At 37.4% G+C, this 22,907-nt stretch overlaps 5 protein-coding genes across 10 annotated transcripts; 1 reads left to right on the top strand and 4 right to left on the bottom strand.

Moving 5' to 3' along the window:
• Positions 1 to 1,489: 1,489 nt before the first annotated feature.
• On the bottom strand, positions 1,490 to 4,719 carry LOC106319293 (UDP-glycosyltransferase 72B1). The gene is made up of 2 exons (XM_013757581.1): positions 3,216 to 4,719; positions 1,490 to 1,695 (listed from the first exon to the last, which is right to left on the bottom strand). Exons 1-2 carry the CDS (start codon positions 4,634 to 4,636, stop codon positions 1,683 to 1,685), a joined length of 1,434 nt encoding a protein of 477 aa, XP_013613035.1. The 5' UTR covers positions 4,637 to 4,719; the 3' UTR covers positions 1,490 to 1,682.
• Positions 4,720 to 6,868: 2,149 nt separating this feature from the next.
• LOC106318612 (protein trichome birefringence-like 26) lies at positions 6,869 to 9,455 on the bottom strand. Its single transcript, XM_013756660.1, has 3 exons — positions 9,132 to 9,455; positions 8,094 to 8,380; positions 6,869 to 7,791 (listed from the first exon to the last, which is right to left on the bottom strand). The coding sequence occupies exons 1-3, from the start codon at positions 9,379 to 9,381 to the stop codon at positions 7,039 to 7,041; spliced, it is 1,290 nt and encodes a 429-aa protein (XP_013612114.1). The 5' UTR covers positions 9,382 to 9,455; the 3' UTR covers positions 6,869 to 7,038.
• Positions 9,456 to 10,658: 1,203 nt separating this feature from the next.
• On the bottom strand, positions 10,659 to 13,796 carry LOC106318508. Its single transcript, XM_013756519.1, has 5 exons — positions 13,488 to 13,796; positions 11,684 to 13,361; positions 11,444 to 11,504; positions 11,128 to 11,354; positions 10,659 to 11,018 (listed from the first exon to the last, which is right to left on the bottom strand). Exons 2-5 carry the CDS (start codon positions 13,315 to 13,317, stop codon positions 10,961 to 10,963), a joined length of 1,980 nt encoding a protein of 659 aa, XP_013611973.1. The 5' UTR covers positions 13,318 to 13,361; positions 13,488 to 13,796; the 3' UTR covers positions 10,659 to 10,960.
• A 3,011-nt stretch (positions 13,797 to 16,807) lies between these two features.
• Positions 16,808 to 19,394, top strand: LOC106318429 (mitochondrial adenine nucleotide transporter ADNT1). Its single transcript, XM_013756403.1, has 8 exons — positions 16,808 to 17,155; positions 17,537 to 17,585; positions 17,665 to 17,828; positions 17,909 to 17,946; positions 18,039 to 18,151; positions 18,243 to 18,356; positions 18,443 to 18,781; positions 18,853 to 19,394. Exons 1-8 carry the CDS (start codon positions 17,004 to 17,006, stop codon positions 18,934 to 18,936), a joined length of 1,053 nt encoding a protein of 350 aa, XP_013611857.1. The 5' UTR covers positions 16,808 to 17,003; the 3' UTR covers positions 18,937 to 19,394.
• Positions 19,395 to 19,538: 144 nt separating this feature from the next.
• Positions 19,539 to 22,377, bottom strand: LOC106318428 (G-box-binding factor 2). Of its 6 annotated transcripts, none has more exons than XM_013756397.1 (13): positions 22,274 to 22,377; positions 21,800 to 21,901; positions 21,673 to 21,720; positions 21,497 to 21,583; positions 21,333 to 21,413; positions 21,204 to 21,245; positions 20,958 to 21,121; positions 20,826 to 20,874; positions 20,686 to 20,734; positions 20,450 to 20,586; positions 20,284 to 20,361; positions 20,088 to 20,213; positions 19,539 to 19,996 (listed from the first exon to the last, which is right to left on the bottom strand). In XM_013756397.1, the coding sequence occupies exons 2-13, from the start codon at positions 21,872 to 21,874 to the stop codon at positions 19,838 to 19,840; spliced, it is 1,095 nt and encodes a 364-aa protein (XP_013611851.1). In that variant the 5' UTR covers positions 21,875 to 21,901; positions 22,274 to 22,377; the 3' UTR covers positions 19,539 to 19,837. The 6 variants fall into 6 exon arrangements, with proteins under 6 accessions (XP_013611851.1, XP_013611854.1, XP_013611856.1 ...); XM_013756400.1 differs by having other exon boundaries at positions 21,803 to 21,901; XM_013756402.1 differs by having other exon boundaries at positions 21,824 to 21,901.
• Positions 22,378 to 22,907: the final 530 nt, after the last annotated feature.

Genomic DNA, 22,907 nt, shown 5'->3' with positions numbered 1-22,907 from the left:
AAAACTTGCTTGCAGTGATATAAGTGAAACCCCACAAACACCGATGACCAGATATGCCGCCTTACTTAGTAAATATGGACGAAAAGAGCTAATTAATTTTGTTATAGCACATCATATAGTTATTGGTTTTCAGTGAACTGTTTAATAACACAGAATGTGGACTTATGATAGAAATTCAACTGTGAAACTTGAAAGCTTTACTGTAAAAGACAGTAAACTGTGAAGAAGATTTTTATGAACGCTATTGTTGGACATATTAATTCTCTCGCTGCAGTAGAAGTTTTGTACTTGTTGAAGAGTTAAACCTGGGATGCAGGTATTTAAAAAAAAACATTGTAACATGTAAACAAATCAGTGTTAATGAAGAAAAGATTGTACATGTCGATCCGGAGGTTAACCATGATCCACTGAGTTGTTGCTCATGGTCATTGAAGGTAGACTTGATCTCACCAACAGACGCAAAGATGTCTACATACATTTGAGGTCTTTAAACTTTGTATACTGATTCTCGAATACATTCACTATGGTCGGTCCGCGCTACGCGCGGAATATCATATATGTTTTTTTTAAGATATAAACTTTTTTGTAAGTGTTTTCGTATGTATATTTGGTTGGCAGTGTGATAATTTTAATCGAATAGTCTTCGTATGGTCAACTCGCTCCTTATAACATCTATTTTTGTAAGTTATTATTGTTTGTGTGTTTGGTTAGGATTTAGAAGCAATGATTGTTTAAATGTGTGTGTGTGTTTTTTTTGAAAAAGTAATGTGCAAGAAAGTTATTGTAAAGGACAACAGGAGGATTTTAGTTTGTTGCTTGTGAGTTTGTAGAACTCTGAGGCTATTTTTATACAAAAGTGGTGAATTTAATTCATATCTAGTGAAATCGTTTTTGTTTATATAGGACACTATTTGAATTAGCAAAACAGTTGTCAGTTAATTATTTTGTGTTGGACGTTTGAAGAAAGGAAGCAAAAAGTACGTGAAGTGAGTGTTTGTATTTTTAATGTTTCATGGGTTGACCAAATAATATATCTTTGTCTATGGGATAAGAGTTAGTATATTTTGTAAAATTTTGCTCTTGAACATTACAATTCACGTATAAGCTTACGTGAAATGTTGTTTGGGTTGATAGGTTTTTGGGCCCCTAAGTGTAGGATTATGTTTGTTCTTAAGGTATTTTCTTGTTTGGATGGTAAATGTTTATTTAAAAGTCTGGCCCCGTGGGACTACGAGTAATTCAACCGTCTCTATAAACCATTGTATATGGACTAAGGATATCTGGGCCTTCCTAAAAGAGAAATAAAATGGAACTAGGCTTCTTCTAGTAAATAAGGCGAGAGTTTAGTCAGTTGTGTATGCCCAAACTGAACATTAGCTATTGTCCCCGCTTCTTAAGATAAAGTCTGATGCAGCAGATACGAATCGGTCAAAAAGCATTCTAGAAGGAAAATAAATGTAATGTGTATTTCTAACACAGTTAAAACACATTGGAAAATCGCAAATAACCACCTACTTCAACGTTTTACAAGTCATAAAACGACATGCTGTCTTCAGGTCCCACTCATGTTCTTTGCGTTGTGGCGATTAAACGCTATTTCACCTACTCCACACACACACACACACATTTATTTCTTCTTCGTCCATTTGTGAGGTCTTTTTCCTCCCATTGATTTTCGTCGTTTACCAGTTACCACTAAACAGAAAACGTTACAGATTAATACGCAAACAAAATGATCTGAAATCGATGTCTGACTGATATATGATGAGTGACGAGATTTAAACATGTGTTACAACTGAAACAAACGGGTATTTGAAGAATCACTTCAAAGTTCAAACCATTTGTCACAAATCACGGTTACCATAGTGAATAACAAAAGTTCAATCGTGTCATTAAACCATCCGCTTCCAAATTCAACCAAAACGCCTACTACAAATTCAAACAAAACGCCTGCTACAAATTCAGACAAATGGACTCTAACAAAATTTATATCTTGAATTATAGTATATATTTTTCTTAAATATTATTATCTCCATTCTGAAATAGTATATGTTTATTTAGTTAAATACTATTAGTAAACAGTTAAACATAATGCATAATATAAATGGTTTTAAAACATAAAGATAATTAATTTGTATTGACATTTGAAAATATTATCTAATTTAAAACCCCCCAAAAAATATAATATCAATTTGGTGTAACAAGGTCTAAAACATTCATTTCAACGGGAAGCTAACATGGAACACAATGTATATAAGTTTTTTGCGCTAAATGACTAACTCAGCACAACGTAGTAAATATCAATTACTTTGAAAATGAGAAAGTATTAATTGGACCATTTGTAGCATTGTAGCGGGTAGGCCTGGGCATAAAATCCATAATCCGAAATCCGAACCAAACCCGAACCGAAAAATCCGATCCGTACCCGGTCCGAAATGTAAAAAAATACCCGAATAGATCTTGTAAGGTGGTACAAAACATATCCGAACCCGAAGTGCTATTAACCGAACCCGAACGGGTAACCCGAAAAACCGAAAAAACCAAAAATTCCGAAAAGATATCTGAAGAAACCGTTCCGAATGTCCAAACTAATATACAATATAATTAATTGAAACATGAATATATACTTCAAATATTCAATTTCATATTTATTTTGATATGATATCTAACAATAAGTATTTAAAATTTAAATAACTACTTTAAATACTTAATTATATATAGATAAGTATATATTTCTTATGTTTTACTTTTAAATTTTAGATTTTATTTCAGGTATATCCGAACCGATCCGATATAATCCGAATTCGAATGATATATGGTTACTTTATGGGTTCTATGATGTGATATAAAACCGACCCGAACCCGATATGTTATATCCGAACCCGACCCGTACTTGTAAATTTACTAGAATGAGACCTAGGAAGTGTTATAAAAAAGAATCGAAATCCGAAAAACCTGACCCGAACGCCAACGGGTACCCGAACGCCCAGGCCTTGTAGCAGGTCTTAACTGCACCATGCATCTAAAGCTTACTTACCAATAAATCAAAAGCTAACATCATTAAGGAAAAAGTAGTTGATGACACAAAAGCAGCAAAAAAAATTATAAACATGCATAGACAACACACAACTGCACATAACACATACGACGAGACACATACGTATACATAAATTGATAAATAATTTCATATTCAGTGCTTGCCATTTTGCACTAACCCTTTTTGGTGGTCTTTCCACTTTAACGCAACAAGACTAAGTGCCTTTGTAGAGGACCCATCATCACTCAACACCCTACTAGCTCCTTCCTTCATTTCTTTCATCTTATTCCTCACGCATTTACCTTCTTCACCTTCCATTAATCCCTTAACCACTCTAACCACCTCTTCTCTTCTCACCACCCCATCGTCCCCCGCACGAGCTCTAATCGCAACACGAATATCTTCGGCCAACGAAACCGCATTCATCTTCTGCTCGGCGTATAATGGCCATGCAATGAGCGGAACACCGCTTACTATACTCTCTAGAGTCGAGTTCCATCCACAATGAGTCAAAAACCCTCCTGTAGACGAATGAGCTAGAATTTGGGCTTGTGGAGCCCATGAAGGGATCATAAAGCCTCTGCCGTTGGTCCGTTCCAAGAAACCGGGTGGTAAATAGCTTAACGGGTCGGATTCGCTATGTGAATTGAAAAACGAAGCATCAGCAACTTGACTCGGACTACGTATGACCCAAAGGAACCGTTGCTCGCTGTCTGCAAGACCAAGAGCAAGCTCATTTTGCTGCTCAAGCGTGAGTGCACCACCACTCCCAAATGAAACATACAAAACCGAACCGAGCGGTTGTTTATCCAACCACTTCAAACACTCGGCCTTTTCCACCCCGTTACTACCCTCTTGCTGACCAATGTTAACCAACGGTCCGATTGGGTAAACCGGTGGTTTATCAAGACCCGGTTCTTGCAAGGCCTTGATAGCATTTGGCTCTAGCTCGACAAACGAATTCACAAGAATCCCTTCCGCTTCTTTGTACCTCTTGGTGTTGTGGAGAAGCCATTTGTACGCGTCATTTTTCCGATCTTGAGCCGGGTCAAGAACATCTTTTCCAGACAACGGTACACACCCGGGGAACTTAACCGGTTCGGTTAACTCACCAAAGTCACACGACATCGTTTCGGCGAGTTTCGGGAAATGGAGAAAAAACGACAAGACGTTGGCCGTTAATGGGAAGAAAATATAAGGCGACACGTGGAACTCCACGGCTACGTCGAAAGCGGCCGTACCGAAAAGATCGACGACGAGCACCGTCGGCAAACGCCCCTCCGCCGCGAACGTCTCGAAGACTCGCCGGAGCTCGGGGTTGGAACGGCTCACGGTGAGGGAGATGCGAGTCTCGATGCGAGCCGTCGGAGGGAGGTCGGTGAGGTCGGCGGGAGGGAGGAAGACGGAGGAGAAGGAAGAAGGGAGGGAGTCGAGAACGGTTCTTTGAGCTTTTGACGGTGGACCTTCGCCGACGACGATGAAGGTTACGGAGAAGCCGTGGCGTTGAACGAGTTGTTTAGCGAACTGGACGAGTGGGATGAGGTGACCCATTCCTGGACTCGGTATGATCGCAACGTGAGGCGCTTTTGATTCCTCCATTGATATGCAAAACTTTTGTTTTCTTTTGAAAGTTTTATGATTACTAAACTTTTTTCTCTCTTTTTTTGTAATTGATGAGGTGTTGAGTAATGGCTTTATATAGAGAATGCATGTGTGTGTCATATTAACAGGGGAAAATAGATTTTGTGGTATTTATTATTTTAGTTTTAGCCTTTTTTTGAAAAAAATTTATTAGCGTTTGTAGAATGTTTTTTGGTGTGGCCATTATCTACTATGGTAGATTATTTGATTTTTTTTAAGAGAAAAGGAGATTTCACAAATTGTAAGTTTTCATGTATATGTAGTTTTTTATTTTCTGATAATTTTTTAATTGGTTTAATAAATAAAGAATCTCGAAGAGATTGTGGATAAGATGTTCTTGTATATATAATTTTTTGGCATTTTTTAAAAAAAAATTTAGCGTTTCTACAATGTTTGTTGTTGTAGCCACGATCTACTTTACTAAATTATTTGATTATTTAGGGAAGGAGATTTCAGAAATTTGTATTTTCCTGTATGTTTGAGTAGTTGCAGGTAGTTGGCAATTGGCATATATATAAAATACTATTTATTTTGATTTTTTTCATAATTTTATGTAAAAGTGACTGAGTTTATACGTGTCTCAAACTATTAATGATATAATATTGTCTGTTCAATTATTGGGAGGGGTTGTGAAATTGTTGAAAAATTCAGTGAGGACCAGCCTTTTGTGATTTGTGGGTCAAAAATATGTGCGCGTGTGAAATGTCTTGGGCGCACGTGTGATATGTGATGCCATGCAAACGTAATGCTTGTGCAATGATTTTTTATGTCTTCCACGAGGATATCCATCGCTCGTTTTTCTTCGTTATTATTGTATTTCATAGCAATTTCTCCTCTTTATCAAACATTTATTCTATACATTCAAAAATAAAAACTCACATCTTCAAATATTTTGGGACATCATGGCGACGAGAAAAAAGCATATAATCATTCATCGATAGATTAGACTTTTAGCATATGTTTGAGTGAAAAAGGTGAAAGTGGGAATTATCTCAAAGCGCCCATGGTTATTGTAATGATTTATTAATTTGAATATGTCCCGCCAAATCACAATCAACAAAAAAGCCTATTAAATCATTTTTTTGTGGAGATGATAATCTTTATATATTTGTATATATCTTTGTCAATTCGACGTGTGCATCAGCAAGTTATGATGAATATCATCTATTTGCCAGGCTAGAATTATAATCGGATAAAAGAAGAGTGACAGATGGTTGAAATATTTGAATTTAACAATTTCCCCTTCCACTTTCTCAAAATAAAGTTTGACTTTAGGTTGCATATATAAATACATCAATTTTTGTAACAGAATACATCATTTTTCTTTACTAAGAGGAATTGGGTTAAGAGTTATAACCCCCCTTAACAGAGGATTATATTCTACCAGTGTTATGTTTGAATTTTGATGTGACCTAAACTATCTCCTGATGAATACAATTTGATTAACTCTTGCGTCCACCCATTTGTTTGCCTACTCCATTTGATAGTATGTCTAAACATATTTCATAATACAAAAACCATTGTGGAATTAGAAAACAAACGTCACGGAACAAAATTCCTAGTAAGAGATCAAAAATGCATTTTGCCAAACTATGCAATTATATGCTTCCAACACATTCATTTATATATTTATTCAATAAACATTCATGGCATATTCGATTGCTAAAAGCCATTTAAAGAACTTGTGTCAACTGTTTGAGGTTGATTAGTAAATGAAAGTTTGTGACAATAAAAAATAATACTCCATAGCTTATCCTAAATGCTTTGGTTCTGAGTATCCGTTTACGACTTCATGAAACTTGGGTTTGAATGCACCAACTTAAAAAAACCGAGTCTACCAAGCTGTCGTATCAATAAAATAATTTCGTACATAGACATTATATATTTTATTTATTTATTTGAGCGAGTTAAACAATGTTTAAAATTATGCATTGTTTGTTAATATATGCCAAAAGATGCTGAAACAACCAAATGTTCGTCTTCGTCGTATGGCGTATCGTGACGACTGCGTCTGCGAATAAGGATTCCAACACGTGCCTAAGAACGGGCTAGACTGTGTCAGCTTATGTCGTAAAACGGCACGGTGTTTTTGTATTGCCATTAGCCTTAGAAAATGAAAAGGCCCAATAGATGTAACTCTATATGGTTGGTTAGTCTTTCTGAAAAAATAAAAATCATTTATAACATAGGTACATTATTATTATTCGTTTAAGAGTGATTAAGACCATTACAAAGATTGAAAAAAATATACAAATAGCATATACACGAACAAGTGGGAATTATAAACCGGAAGTAACCACAAACAACACCGTTGTACATTTAACAGTCCAGCGAACATTTGATCCCCGGCATCTAAACCGTTACCGGTTAAGTATGGTCTCCACCATAACATCATTCCATGAATCAATCGGACCGGGTAAGCACCAATGCAGACAATCATTCTGAACACTGCTCTTAACCTTCCCTCCAGCAAAAGGATGTGGATGCCTGTACGGTCCCGGGTGCCCGTCTGGTCGGAGAAAAGACATCCCTGTCGTGTCCAACAGTCTAAAGTTGGTCGAGCCTTCTCCAAAATTCTGAAACACATCAAGCTCAACATCACGCATCACAGCATCAACGGTTTTCAACTTCGCCTCGTCTTCTTTAAAGGGCATCGTCCTGTTGCAGTACCCACCAGCGTTCCACTCTGCGGTTTCGAAATGGTCAGGTGTTGTGGTCCGGAACAGAACCAAGGGTTTGTGCGTTGAGTCACGGACGAAGTTTCGAACTAGCTTCAGGGTTTTGCGGTAGGAGTAATCGTATCCCAAGTCTGTTAGGTTGTATTTACCGTGGCAGTAATGGCAGCCTGTGACTGTGTTGCTTTCGTGGAATATCGTTGCTTTGAGGAACCATTTGCCTCCGGAGATGACAACGTAGTCGAAGTTCGAGTACTGGTGAGTCCATTTGTGGTCGAGCTGGTCGAGGTAAAGCTGGATATCAGAGCTGGTGCCAAGTGTTTCGGATTTGAGAAGGAAAGGAGACCAGATGACAGAGAGAGTGAAGTTGTGAGAAGGGAATCTCCAAATCTTGGATCTGAACTCCTTATCGTGGTAAATCTCCACCACTTCTTCTACCTAAACCGATAAACCACTAAGTCCTCAGTTTCTTGCAGCCTAAGGAATCGTTCAACTGCTAATATCCCTCCATTTCACAAAAATAGAAAATTTGAAAAAAAATATTTCACAAAATTTTAAGTTTTCTATGCATATTTAACAAATTAAATTTTATTGTTAAATTCAAGAAATTTTTATTAAAATTATTTGTTTATATCTATAGGAAGTTGTATTTAATTTACACATAATGGATATTTTTTTTAGTATGTGTGTAAAAGTCTAAAAATCTGTTATTGTGTAACTGAGGGAGTAATTAAGTGTACCTGAGAGAGGATGCAGATGAGAGACTGGACATGGTTACGAGCGATGGAATCACCAATGAAAGCCCACCATTTGTTCCTGACTCTGTCGAGAAACTGAGATGAACTGAACCTAGGGAGGTCACAGCCACGAGGCTTCCATCTCCAGAAGAGATAGTTGACATCAGGGCGTCCGTTTAACATACAGTTTTGAAAATCCTGAATGTGAGGACATGAGTGATTGGTGTAGAGAGGACCCGACGGATCAGGTATCCAATCCCCAGTGAAAAGATCACACTTTGGCGACGAAACTGCACACACACACAAGAGAGGCATTTGATCAAACACATGGTGAACACTAAAGTTGAATCCTTTCCGATAAATTTAGAAACTTCAAATGAGAATCACACAGAGGCATTTGATCAAACACATGGTGAACACTAAAGTTGAATCCTTTTCGATAAATTTAGAAACATCAACCCTAATTCTTGAAACCCAATTGTATTAGGGATATATATCCCATGTGTATCGGGAATTCTAAGGCACATTAAGTAATATATAAAAGGTTAGGACTAATCCACTAATCATCTGGAAACCTATAATTAAACTAGAATCTAACATGGTATCAGAACATAGATCTTAAATACCCTAACCTCTTAATTAAAATTAAAATTAAACTTTCTGACCGGATATAAAGGTCGTGATTACCTTTCCAACCGGGTATAAAGGTTGTGTTAAACTCGGTCGACCGAGTATAAATGTACTAAAGTTCCGAAATTTCTGGCCGTTAAGAACCATCATCTCGATGAAGGGTATTAAGGATATATATCTCACATCAGAAATTCTAAAAGATATTAAGTAATATATAAAGATTAGAACCAATCCACTAATCACCAGCTTGGAAGGTATTAGAGATATATATACCACATCGGAAATTCTAAAGGACATTAAGTAATATATAAAAGCTCAGGGCCAATCCACTAATTAGTTTTAAGTTGGAAGAAAATAATTAAAACCAAATCTAACAATTGGAGGGTAAAGCTTGGGGAACGAGAATTTTACAGTTGCCGGAAGGAGATTCCGGCGGCGAATCAAGGGCGATGAAGATTGGAGGAGGGACGGTGAAGCTGGAGATGATGAAGTAGTAAGCGAGAGCGACGAGGGAGAAGTAGACGGAGAATTTGAGGAAGGTTCGAGTGAAGGAGGAGGTGGTGGAGCGAGCGGAGGAGGAGGAGGCGCCGTGTAGGGTTTGTTCGTCAAAGTTGGCGCCTTTGGGGGTAGCCAACAACACTAATGTTAATTGTTGTTCCATTGAAGAAGGGAAGAGAGACTGAGAGTGTGTGTTTGATGGTTTGGTGAAGGTACTACTGAATGAATGCTTTTATAATCACTGTGGCGAGTGAGATGATTTGGTTGGAGATAAAAGAGGATGAAAGATATTTCTAGTTCGACACTCTTATTTACTGTTTTGCCATTTCAGTCTTTATTTAGTTTATTTCTTATCAGCACATTTTTAGTCGTCCTTGATTAGCATTGTTGTGAGTATTAATCTTGTCATTTATACTGTCCTGTCACATTTTAACAAAATCGGAAAGGATGTTAAATTATGGTTAGAAGTTAGAACTTGGAAGAGATTCGAGAGTTGTATAAGAAATAAAATTTTAGATTCTAAATGGTCTTTATTGTCCTGTTGTTTATTTTATTCGGATTTTAGGAATAAGTTAGAGATTTTTTATTATAATGAGAAGGACGTGCATTGCTTTTTGGTCCTCACGCCTCTTATCTCATATCTGGTTGGTGTTATCTTATCTCCACTGCATTTCGCTCCAACAATATCAACCTTTTCATGGAGCTTGGAACTTAGCAATCAACACTCGTTTTGATAATTTGGGCTTGGGGGTCTAATGATTTTTTTGTTAGACTATATTCGTAATTATTTTTTGAATTATATTGAATACTTGTTTCTGATTTTATGATTAAAAATGAGAAATGCAATCTGTTTCTTTCTCCTCCTTTTTAATTGTAAACCTTTATTTGAAAAGAAAATTATAATTATTTTTATTTTTTTTTTGAAAAAAGGCTTAAGAAAATTATAATTTTGTTTAAATATTTGTAGAGATATAAAGAAACCTATAACTTCGATTTTTCAATGTGATATTTGCAGGATACTTTGTGGACAGTAGCTCAGTTTATATCTCCCCTGTTTTTATCATGGTCGTCACAAGTTTGGTATCATTTTGTTCTTTTTCTGTTTCCGTAGGAAATAATAATACATGAAAAAAAGAACGAACGGACCACGAGGCCAGTCAGATCAGTTTCTCTATCTTGTTTTATATCGATATTGGGCCCATGGAATCTACAGTCTGTTGTTAGTTGTTAGGTAGTAAGAGCTATTTCAGAAACGTGAAAAACTAGTCCATAAGCCTACAGAAAAGTCATTACGATTAACCATTAACTAAACACTATAAATGTATCATTTGCGTTTTCCTCTAAACACCTGCGGCGTTAGAAGTCCATTTGACACATAAAAGACAGAACATGTAAATGTAGTTATAGGCCGTTTTGCCATTAATTAAAAACATATTAAAAGTTGTAGGCAAACACACAATCTCATTACACACAATCTATAACCAACATCGACCAAGAATCACAAAACGGTTTGGTCTGCTTGGAACATGAAAAAGAAAGAAGAAATATTACAAACAACAAACCTTAAACCGACATAACCCGGTTCGTATAAGTAAAAAAAAAAAAAAACACCTAACCAATGTCATGAGTAAAAAAGCACGCTTTACATTTAGGGAAAAAAAAGACAAATCAATAATATGAAAGACGAGAGGGGGCAGAAACAGAACCATTTTGGTTGTGTTGTTGTTACTTGTGGGGGCTTTTCATGAAGCTAATGATCTTGGAACTCTCATACCAAACCCATGCTTCACCTTATCAACCCTGTTTCACAAGTTACCAAAACAATTAAACACAATCTCACAATCTTTGAACTCCAACACTTTCAAACTTAAAAAATACACTTATGTATCTAGTGTAATTATTGGCTTACGTTGGGGCTAATTTGCCAAGGCTTTTAAGCTCTTCCCCTGACTCTCCATCAAGGATTCTTCCTGATATATCAAGAATGTAAGAACGGTTCTTGTCTCTAGGAAGACCACGACCGGCTAGTAACTCCAAGTCTCTCTTGTGAAGCTCTCTCCCATTCACTTTTACTTCTGTGTTCCCTGCACCGCAGTTATCCGGCATTGGATGATGGCTAAACTCCTCAATAAATGGCTGCACCAACAAACAACATGCAAACTCATCAATCTGATGATTACTGTTTTCAATAACCAACTCAAGAGAAATAATCTGAAGTGACTTACAGGTATTATACCGAGACAAGGTTTGCCCATTACACCCCAAAACCCAGCTCTGTAGTCATACCTGAATCATAGACCAATAAATCAGAAACCGAAAAACACAATGATCTCAGAGGTTCCCAGTTCGAGTGACCGTTGGGACGAAACTAATATTATTTTGGGCCTCGGCGATTACGGGCTTTGGCCCGAACCTCTTGGTATTCAAAAATAAAATAAAAAGGTTGAAGTTGATGGCATCATTACCAGTACTTTCCAGCTTGGACAGGTCCAGCTAACTTCTCAGCAGTGCTAACTCGCTCTTCAGGTATAAGATGTCCATTAACCCAAACCTCTAATAACTTCCCTTGATCATCAGTAGAGGACCTCGTTGTCACCTCCGTGGAGCCAGACTCGCTACCTTTTCTACTTCTTGGTCTATTGTTACTGTTGTTGCTGTCTTCTCTTCCGTTTGAGTCTTCAGAGATCTCTGTGTTAGAGTATCCGTTGTAAGAAACCTCCGTCTCCGTAGCTAACGATTCAGGCTTTACCGAGTCTTGTTTCGTGAAAAACTCTTGCTTATCAGGCTTGTTATAACCCAACTCTGCCATCCCGTAAGCGAGCGCAGCTCGGTTTACGTTAGAGTATTCGAAAAGTTCAAGGAGACTTGCACTCTCCGGAGCAGCAGCTGGTTGTGAAGCTTTTGAGCCTTTAGCTCGTCTACGAACCGATTTGACCTCCTTCTGTTGTAGACTTTCACTGGAAATGCTCAATCTTTCTACATCATCTGAGAGCTGAGATTCAGACCGGATGCTTTTTGTTGTGTTCTGGTGATTCCTTATAGGTTCTTCTTCTTCTTCATCTTTACGTGGAAAATCACTGCCTGAGTTGCTGAAATCAACAGAAGACTGTTCTTCCACTGCCACCACTGTGTTCGTTGTGCTTCTATCTTCAACCTCTACATAGACAGACTCTGTTGCTCCTCCCTCATTACCAGAAGAGAAGACGAGTTTCTTCTCGACGATCCTGAAACTGATAACTTCAGAGCAAGCACCGCATTGCAGCTTATGCAGCCTCTCCTGAGCCAAAAGCTTCCTCTTAGGCAAACACAACAGCTCAAAGCAGCTATGACACGCTATAAAAGGAGCACCACCAGCGAGAGGATGGCAAAGACGAGCGTCATCGCTAACAGAAACAGCTTTCTTAACATACCCACGAGGGAAAGCACCACCACCGCCCATCTCAGAGTCAAGATCACTAGGCCACCTAGCGTAACCACCACCACCACCACCACCTCGAGGATCTGAAGAGGTCACGGAAGAAGGGAAACTCGGACTGTTGTTGTAGAGTCTCTGGTGAGAAGAAACAGGGCTGTAGGGAGGCATGTCACTGTATCTACTAGGTGTAGCTGGAAAGTATGTACCCTGGTCGACTATATCAGCACCAATGTCAACGTAATGAGTTCCAGGATACGGACGAGGAGGAGCCATCTGGTTAGGGTAAGGAACTGGAGGCGGTCTTCTATAAGGGTCTTGATGATAACCATGAACTGGTCCAGGGTAAGGATAAGGTTCTGGATAAGGATGTTGGTAGTAATAAGAAGGTCTGAGGGATTGCTGATTCTCGTTAACTACACTACCACCACCACGAAGGAGGTGGTCTTTTATTGAGTCTAGCCTTCTAAGAAGCTCAGCACGTTCTTGTTCAGTGTACTCAATAGTGTTGGTGGTGGTTGTGTTCTTAGAGGAAGTGTCTGAAGCGTAGTTTGGGTCAGAAAGGTCTTGGCTTTTGCCAGATCTTTGAGACCCAAGTCGCGAGTGCTTTTCTTCGTCGGTTCTTGAAGAGCCAGCATCTGATCTACTACCATCTGCTTCGTGTGCATCATCATCTCGTGACCTCATCAAGACTACTTTTTTTTTTTAAGGGTTTTGCTTCGTGATTTCAACTGCAATATATCAAATAGATAAAATTCGAAAATCTCAGATCGAAAAGATTCGATTTTGAGTTGATGGGCAGCAAGAAGCAACTATCGAGCTTATCATCAGTACCAAAATTGAAGAATCAAACGAACCTTGAAGACGGATTCTGATGATCTCCGGTTAATCAATAGACCAAAGCCTTTAGATAATCTCTTTGACGCCACCAGAGAGTTTTGTTTTTTGTTGTTGTTAAGAAGTAAATGTCTGCTTGCTTACTACCAAACTTGAGCTGTAATGTTTTGATTAAAAAAATGATTATTTTTCTCGCATTTTTACTTCTGTTTCCGGGGAATCTATAAAAGGAAAAATAATGGATGATAAGATTTGAAGAAAAATAAGGGAGGAGGAAGAAGATGATGAAGCATTAAAAATCAAACTTGTGATAGTTTTTGATTTGATAGCCTTCTTTTAAGTTTTGTGGAAAATTTTACTTTTGATGGGGCGCGTCCGTACGTAAGCGCGTGGAAGGCAGAGTATGGATGGAGGTTGAGTCGAGAGGATTGACTAGGTCTCGTTGACCCCAATAGATAAGCAGACCACGACCATATGTACAATAAAATTATTATAGTTTTTTTTTAAAATAAAATGTGAATATGATTGTTTATCGACAAGTAGTTAAATACATTTTATCACAAAATTCCATAGAAGTGAACTACAAAGAATATTCATTAATACATTTTATCACAAAATTCCATAGAAGTGAACTACAAAGAATATTCATTCATTTTAGTAGGAACATATGAACGAAATTTCATTTACATTTACCGGTGGTTTCATGTTCAAAACGTTTCCAGATAAGTGAACTACAATGAATATTCATTCATTTTAGTAGGAACGGATAAACGAAATTTCCTTTATATATTTACAGGTAGTTTCATGTTCAAAACATTAGCCTGAATCTCAGAATATACAGTATAATTATAATTAATGTCTGGGTCGTTCAGTAAACTAATATCAGCAATATATTTTCTTTATCCACATGTTGTATAATGGATTTCGAATATTGGCCAACTTATTGGTCAAAAAAAAAAAGAAAAAGAATATTGGCCAACTTAAAAGAAAAACATTCATGCCATAAACTTTTATATATGTAGCAACTTGAAAAAAAACCTTAAAATTGAATGCTATCTTACTTTTCATGTGACCGTACCAAAAAAAAAGAAGAAAAATGTTTCAGTTTTATTTTTTCAACAACCTGGATCATATGACTTCTTATGATTGCAAGCGTTTGATTTAAAATATGTAAAAAGTCGTTCTATTGTTGCCTACAATTTTTTGTTTGTTCAAACTCTATAAAGAGCCTACAATTTGTAAAAAGGCCCTTTATTGTAGCCTACCATTTGTACAAAAGGAGAAATAAATTGGATGCTACACTCTACACTATAGGTCGCACTCTGACTATAATTTTGTCGTGATAAAAGCTACAGCTGTATATTCTTCATTTTCTCTACGATCATTAAAGATCTGACTCCACTTGCCTTATATTATGTACATACATACACAGAAATACGATTTGACAAATTAGAAGATAACTAAATGCAATTTGGTAGACTTAAACGTTGACTAATGTAGACTTGGACGTTCGGATATCCGTTGGCATTCGGATCGGGTTTTTTGGATTTCGGTTCTCTTTTATAACACATTCTAGGTCCCATTCTAGTAAATTTACAAGTACGGGTCGGGTTCGGATATAACACATCAGGTTCGGGTCGGTTTTGTATCACATCATAGAACCCATAAAGTAATCATATATCATTCGGATTCGGATTATATCGGATAGGTTCAGATATACCCGAAATAAAATCTAAAATTTAAAAGTAAAACATAAGAAATATATATTTATTTATATATAATTAAGTATTTAAGGTAGTTATTTAAATTTTAAATACTTATTGTTCGATAACATATCAAAATAAATATGAAATTGAATATTTGAAGTATATATTCATCTTTCATATAATTATATTGTATATTATTTTGGACATTCGGATCGGTTTCATCGGATTTTTTTTTGGATTTTTCGGGTTACCCGTTCGGGTTCGGTTAATAACGCTTCGGGTTCGGATATGTTTTGTACTACCTTACAAGATTCATTCGGATATTTTTTATATTTTGGACCGGATACGGATTGGATTTTTTGGTTCGGGTTCGGTTTGGATTTCGGGTTACGGATATTATGCCCGGGCCTAGACTAATGACAAGCAATTTTCGTACTCGAAGGTACCAGCAATTTATAAGCAAAAGAGTTAATGGGCAGAAATTCATCAAAATACGAGTTGTCTCGGCCTAGAGACCGGCCCGGAGTTCATTATCTACTTGATAAGTGGCTCGATTTGTTTGGGTCCATAACAGGCCCATTATAACTGGACAATTTAAGTAGTGGTTATCACTGTATGTGAGCTTTTTGATGTGTGATCTGAAGACTTTTTGCATAGAATAATAACCTACACGGCTTTCGGTATTTGATTCTTTACCCGTTGTGGTCCTACATTCCCTTTTTTATACACACATCTATGTCTAAATACACATACATCAACATTTATATATTTTTTTCAAAACGAAAATAATACTAATACATAAACCAAACATAAGAACTCGATGTGGATTTTTGGTGCTAATAATGAGGTGGTGTTGTCATTTTTGGGTATTCTATGTCCCCTCCAAACTATGAAAAGCCAAAATAAAAAACAAGACACAATTGTAATTCAGTGTTTTGATACTTGCATGATATCACCTTGGGAAAATATAGGGCCTAGTTGCTAGACTTAAATGAAGAAAATGCTCGTAAAAATAGTTATAAGACTCACTATTTGTTCATAAAACAAATAAATAAACTAACTTTTGTCATTACAACCGAACGAATCTTAAAGTATGTGGAGTACGTGTTGTGAGTATTTAAATAAGAAATTATATTTTTGATTTTAATGAGTCCACAAAATTTTATGTGGTTTAAAACCTTAACTTTTGTCCGATCATTTAGTGGGACTAGCCGAATTAAACAGTAACACCATCTTCACGTGGCGCACATATATGAAAAGAGTATATCTTACGCGATAAGTGATAAGCGTAGGATAAAACGTTGCAAACTAGTCCTTATACTAATATTTTTATTTTTATGCATATAACTCTTCAAGTACGAAAATTGCAAAATCAACTCCTAATCTGATTATTTGTTTTTTGCAGTAAAAGCTCATCATCTGATTAAAACTTTGCAGTACAACCCTCATGCGAATAATTTCGAAATACATACCAATTGTGGTGTATATCCATTTATGTTTGTTAAGTTCAGAAGTGTGTTTAACGTTCTCTTGATAGTAGAAGGGCTGTTTTTAGAAAACGTAGGTTAGTCAAGGGTTTGATTTGCAAATGTTAGAAAGAAAAGGCTGACTTTAAAACGGCGTCGTCGTCATCACTCGGGGCTTAATCAGTAGGTTGTTGTTGTTGTCTCTAGGCGTTTTATAATCGCCGCCGGTAGATTTGATTCGAGAGACGTTCTTTGATCTCTCTTCTCGTTGATTGAAATCCTAATCGGAGATTTCTGTATTGGGTTTTTTTGGTTGAGAAGAAATCTTCTGAGATCGTAATCGTAGTGGAGTGATTGCGATTAGATGGCATCAGAGGATGTGAAGAGGAGCGAATCGGCAGCTGTTTCGACGATCGTGAACCTGGCGGAGGAAGCGAGGGAAGGAGTCAAAGCTCCGGGCTATGCTGTCCTCAGCATCTGCAAGTCTCTCTTCGCCGGTGGCGTCGCTGGTGGAGTGTGAGTTTCGTTTTCTCTCTCTTCATTTCTCTTATGGATTGAGTATGATTGTTCATGGGCTCTCATAAAAATCAAAACTTTATTGATATTTGAATCTGGTTGTTGACATTAAGTGCAGTAGATCGATCAGTCACTTACCTTTTTTTTTTTTTTTATCTTCCTTGAATTCGAATTCGTTGTTGTAGCAGTCATATATAGATAGAGGTTTATGTACGGATGGTTAATAAAAGGTAAATGAGTAGAAAGTGTCAGTCTTTACTTGAAATGAAAGTGTTTAGTCACTTTATCTTTTCAGTCTTTGTGTTACTTTCAATGCACGCTTTTTGTTTTCTTTGGGTTAATATCTGAACGGAGATTGCGTGTTTTTTTTTTATTTATTAGGTCACGAACTGCAGTTGCACCTCTGGAAAGGATGAAGATATTGCTTCAGGTTTCGTTTATTGTTTTCTTTTGTATCGGAGCATGTTAGTGATTATTGGAGACTTGACCTGTTCCTTGTCAATACGCAGGTCCAAAACCCACATAACATAAAGTATAGTGGGACGGTCCAAGGGTTGAAGTATATTTGGAGAACCGAGGGACTTCGTGGTCTGTTCAAAGGAAACGGCACCAACTGTGCTCGTATTGTTCCTAACTCGGCTGTGAAATTTTTCAGCTATGAGCAGGCTTCCAAGTAAGATCTTCTTTGGTCTCTTGATTCTACTGACTTTATACTTCTGTCTAATCTGTGCTCTCCCTGTCTCTCTCTGTTAGGGGTATACTGTACTTGTACCGTCAGCAGCCAGGAAATGGTAAGTTCATTTCACCATTAGATTCTTTCTTGTTCGTTATTGAATGATATTATTACCTATCACTTAGTCTTCTTGTTTTTCCGCTTCTACAGAAAATGCACAACTGACTCCTGTTTTACGGCTTGGAGCTGGTGCAACTGCTGGAATAATAGCCATGTCTGCTACATACCCGATGGATATGGTTCGTGGAAGGCTAACTGTCCAGGTAACCCTTTTTGTACCACCCCAAGCTTTGTAATTTGCTGGAGCCTTATTTGCCATCTTTGTTAACTCTGCAAACGTGGATATGTGCACAGACGGCAAACTCTCCTTATCAATATAGAGGAATTGCCCATGCTTTGTCAACTGTCCTGCGAGAGGAAGGTCCACGGGCCTTGTACCGTGGTTGGCTTCCATCAGTGATTGGAGTTGTAAGTCTCGTTTCTTTTTCATCAGTCTTAACATATTATTCACTACAAGTTTAGCCATATCATGAGACTCTTCTGATACTATGCAGGTTCCATATGTGGGATTGAACTTTGCCGTGTATGAGTCTCTAAAGGACTGGCTAGTCAAAGACAATCCTTTCGGACTGGTGGAGAACAACGAGCTGACCATCATAACAAGACTCTCTTGTGGTGCCATAGCTGGAACGGTTGGTCAAACAATTGCTTATCCACTCGATGTGATTCGTAGGAGAATGCAAATGGTGGGGTGGAAAGATGCTTCCTCTGTCGTTACAGGCGAGGGGAGAAGCAAGCTTGAATACAACGGTATGGTTGATGCATTTAGGAAGACAGTTCGTCATGAAGGCTTTGGAGCATTGTACAAGGGTTTGGTCCCCAACTCAGTGAAGGTTTGTTTCATATAACAGAACCCATTCTCTTTCTATTTTCTTATAGACTAAACATTGTCGTGTTGGTATAGGTTGTACCATCGATTGCGATTGCGTTTGTGACATATGAGATGGTGAAAGACGTTTTAGGAGTGGAGTTTAAGATATCAGACTGAGTCCATTTGATGATGATGTATTCGAGAAGAGAGAGGGAGCAGCACACTTCTATTTTTGTAGCCAGAGGAGAGACAGAAGAGAAGTTTTAGGGGCTTTTTATTTCAGTCTCCTTTCAGCATCCTTGGAAGGGATAAAAGGCTATAGGTCATTCATTAGCCAAACCTTTTGTTTTCTTTTTCGTTCTTTCTATTTATAGATTGAGTTTTCTTCTGAATTATAATAAGTCAAGAGGCCAACCTTTATCAAAAACATTCAAACCTGTTTGCTGCTGGAGCTTGTGTTTGCAGGTTTTGGTTGGGTCTTGTGGCAAAGTTATCATCATTGTTATGACTCTCTTATTGGTTACTCGTGTATTAGTTGAATAATTCTGCATTTCTCTTGTATCTTGTAAGATAAGATTCATGATGTATGCTAGCTACTCTCCAAGTGTTTTATGTATCGAATCATATCTTCTCAAGTCAAGTCATAAACATGCAAGACTACATTTCAAAGAAACAGATTTACAGACAAGAGAGAAGGGTTTATGGTTAAGAAAATGATAATAGTGTGTTCATTTTGAAGATTCGTTCCCTGTTGGACAAGTCTTGCAACAACACGTAAATGTCAAAAACAAAACACACAAAAAGAGTGTTTCAATACACAAACGATCATGAAGCAGAGAGACCATCAAAATAGGTCTCCCCTTACCTCAATCCATTTGCTTGTATAATATAACTAAGCCTAATCAAACATCACCAATCAAGTGGTCGCAGATCAGATCACACTCTGAGTCTCTTCTGCGCAAGGATATTACATCAGTTTCTGTTCACCATGCATAGAGCTATAAATCTAAGAAGAAAAAAAAATCTTTTTAAGTTACAATCAGAATCCATTAGAAGAGATGAAGTGGGTTTTTTCCTTTCAGCTAGCCGCGACAGAATCGGTTCTTAGACTTACGTTTAAGAGTTGCTGTTCCGCATTCTTACTACTACTACTACTACCTGATACAGAGTTGTTGTTCTTATCAACTCCAGATATTAGGTTCTCTGTTTTCCCAGTTGCTTGCGCTTTCAGTTGATCCTATATAGGGAATATTAATATGTTAATAATGACAAACACACTCATTAATGTATTTAAAAATGTGTGATGTGATGAGTTAGTAGACTGTTACCAATAAAGCTTGGTTCTCCAACCGTAGTTTCTCAGACTCATCGTTTAGTTGGCCTAGTTTGGACCTCAGAGTCATGTTCTCTGCAACTAGTGCATCAACCTTGACGGACAGTTCTTCAGTTTCAGCCTATTCAACACAACACAACACATTTAGTCATTACAACTTATATAATTCTATTAGCTACCAGCGTTATTACCTGCTTCCTCAGTCTTGACCTTCTAGCAGATTCTCGGTTTGACTGTTTTCTCTTCTCTCGTTTAACCTCTTTTTCGTTCTGCAGATTAACACACCTGGGTTACTACAACAGCTCACAATTTCAAACACATGTATAAGTGAAAGAATGATGATATAAGCAACTATACCCAGACTTCATGAGGCGCACCATGGCGTGGCTGTGGGAAATCCAAAACTGTGGGCATAACAGGAGTCCCCATAGTCACTGCCTGTTTCTCATTTTCATCTCTAAGAAGAGGAACAATTTGAGATGAAGGTTTCCCATCTACCAAGAACAAGAAAGACTTAGTTAGTACCAATCAGCTTTATATAGTTATAAACATTGAAGCACACAACTACTGTGGTTGTGGTTTCTTTTTTATACCGTTGTTTGGTGATCCTTCCCGGCTTCTTTTCTTCCTAGACTGTTCTCCCTGTGGTAAGAAAATACATGTATTAAATAAAGAAGCAAAAAAAAAAAAGAAGAGATTAGTAAATTAAAAACTAGTTCAAAGGAGTCCATACCCCAGTTGCATTCCCATCACTACCATTGCTGGAATCATCATTCTCAGAACTAATGATATAAAAAAAAAAAAATACTGTTAGATTCTATCTAAGAATGAAAATGTAATGAATGACACAAGTTTCTTGAAAAACCTCTGAGAATTCTTAGGTTCACTGCTATGTTCAGCACTCCCAGTTTTGTTATTGCTTATAGACATTGCAAGTCCATCAAATTCTTTCAACTTTTTCATGAACCCCTGATCCGTGTTTCCAGATGAGTTAGCTGGATGAGCTTCCAAGTTCAACGGAGTTGCAACCTGCAAAAAACATTCTCAAATCGTTTAGCAACCATTCACACAGAAGAAGAAGAAAAAAAAATCATGAGAGATAAAGACTTACAACAGGTGTTGCTTGAGAAACAGCACCTTGTGGTTGTGTACCCTGATAGGAATGTAAGACCATTATTCAAAAAACAAGGTCTATTCATAGAAGATTTGGACATTTGCAAATGAAGAAGGGATTGGTTACCATTTGAAGAGCAGGATGAGCATAGACTCCACCAGGAGGACAAAACGGTGGGTATGGTGTTCCATAAGGAGCCATCATTGGCTGGAATAATAGAGTATTGAAGAAAAGCCATACTCAAAATAACACAAGAAAAACCTTTGAAGGTATTAAAGAAAAAATGGTACCGAAGGAGAGCCCCAGATATAAGGAGGAGCATGACCATTTGAGTTGTAATACTGAGGAGTTATGGCTACTCTTGGTCCATAGTACGCCTACAAAATCATTAAAAAGCTAAATCATATATATATGCAGAACAAAAACAGACGGGGGTAGCAATTAGCAAAATCAGTAAATCACACACCTGCATAGCAGCCCAATCATGATGATACACATGAACATTGCTTTGCTCCTGTAAAAAAGGAAAAAAAAAGAAGAACATTCTCAGACAACAGATCTAGTGACCAAACCAATCAGCTTCCATTACTTACAGGAGGAGGAGGAGGAGCTTGTACTTGTGCTGGCTTGTCAGACTGTGTGGTCTTTCCTTCTTCGTTGCTTCCCATTGCTCGATTCCGACACTGACACAGTAACTTAAAAACGAAACATAAGATCTTTCAGTCATTCATGTCAGAAAAAAAACACAACATCTAGAGGAACAGAGTTCAATTTCACTTAGATCTCCGACATCAAAACGAAACAGATTAAAAAAATGCAAGAGAGAGAGTGAGAGTGAGATCCGAGTTACTAAGAATTCAAATTCGAGTTTCTCAATTTTACTAGAAAATACACAATAAATCTACCTCAATTTTCTAGGAAACTCAGCTTTTAAAACAAAAAAATTCTGAATAATTCACTGACGCTACGAATCCAAAAAAAATCATACAAGCAGTTTCGAGACAATTAGAAATAATTCGAATTGCTTCAATAAGAAGAAAAAAAAAAGAAATCGAATTTGAAGTTACCTTGTCTCTCTCTCTCTCTCACTCTCAGAGTCGCAGACAGGTTTCTCTCTCTAGAACCAGAGTTCGGTGCAGAGAGGAAGGGAAGCGCCAAAGGCTTATACACACGTCACCGTACACGTGTCGTAATCTGCATAGGCTAGTAAAGTTGGCGCGTGTGCTGAGCTGGCTACCGTAGATCTAATCTGTAGGGATTTATTATTTATTAAATGTCTTATTGGTACACGTAGAGTTAATCTCTACCGTTCATCTTGAGATGACTACAAAGTCTGACGTGGTGCTGATTTTGATTCCTTTTTTTAAAAGAGAACTAAACTATAGTGTATAATTCATTTGAGATCCACGGTTGACGAAACGTGGACTACCTAACTAGCCATCTTTTTTTTTTTTTTTTTTTACCCCCCTCAATGACTTTGGTTAACTTATCGATGGCTCATATTCATTTCATCTGCCGGTTGAAAGTAAAATTATTTTTTTTTACCAAAAGAGTAGTCCCTACTCCGATCTACTGTCTTGTGTCGGCCGTTAGTGGTTTTGAGATGACGTGTCCCATTAAATTAAGGGAATAGTAAGGTGGTCCCTACGGACAACGTGGGATTCGACGCCAGCTTGTCTACTTTTTTTCTCCAAATCTTTA

This window comes from Brassica oleracea, chromosome C9, assembly GCF_000695525.1.
Source record: "Brassica oleracea var. oleracea cultivar TO1000 chromosome C9, BOL, whole genome shotgun sequence".
NCBI lineage: Eukaryota > Viridiplantae > Streptophyta > Magnoliopsida > Brassicales > Brassicaceae > Brassica > Brassica oleracea.
Note: the sequence above shows the minus strand (reverse complement) of the source record. Positions and strands in the feature narration are given on the sequence as shown.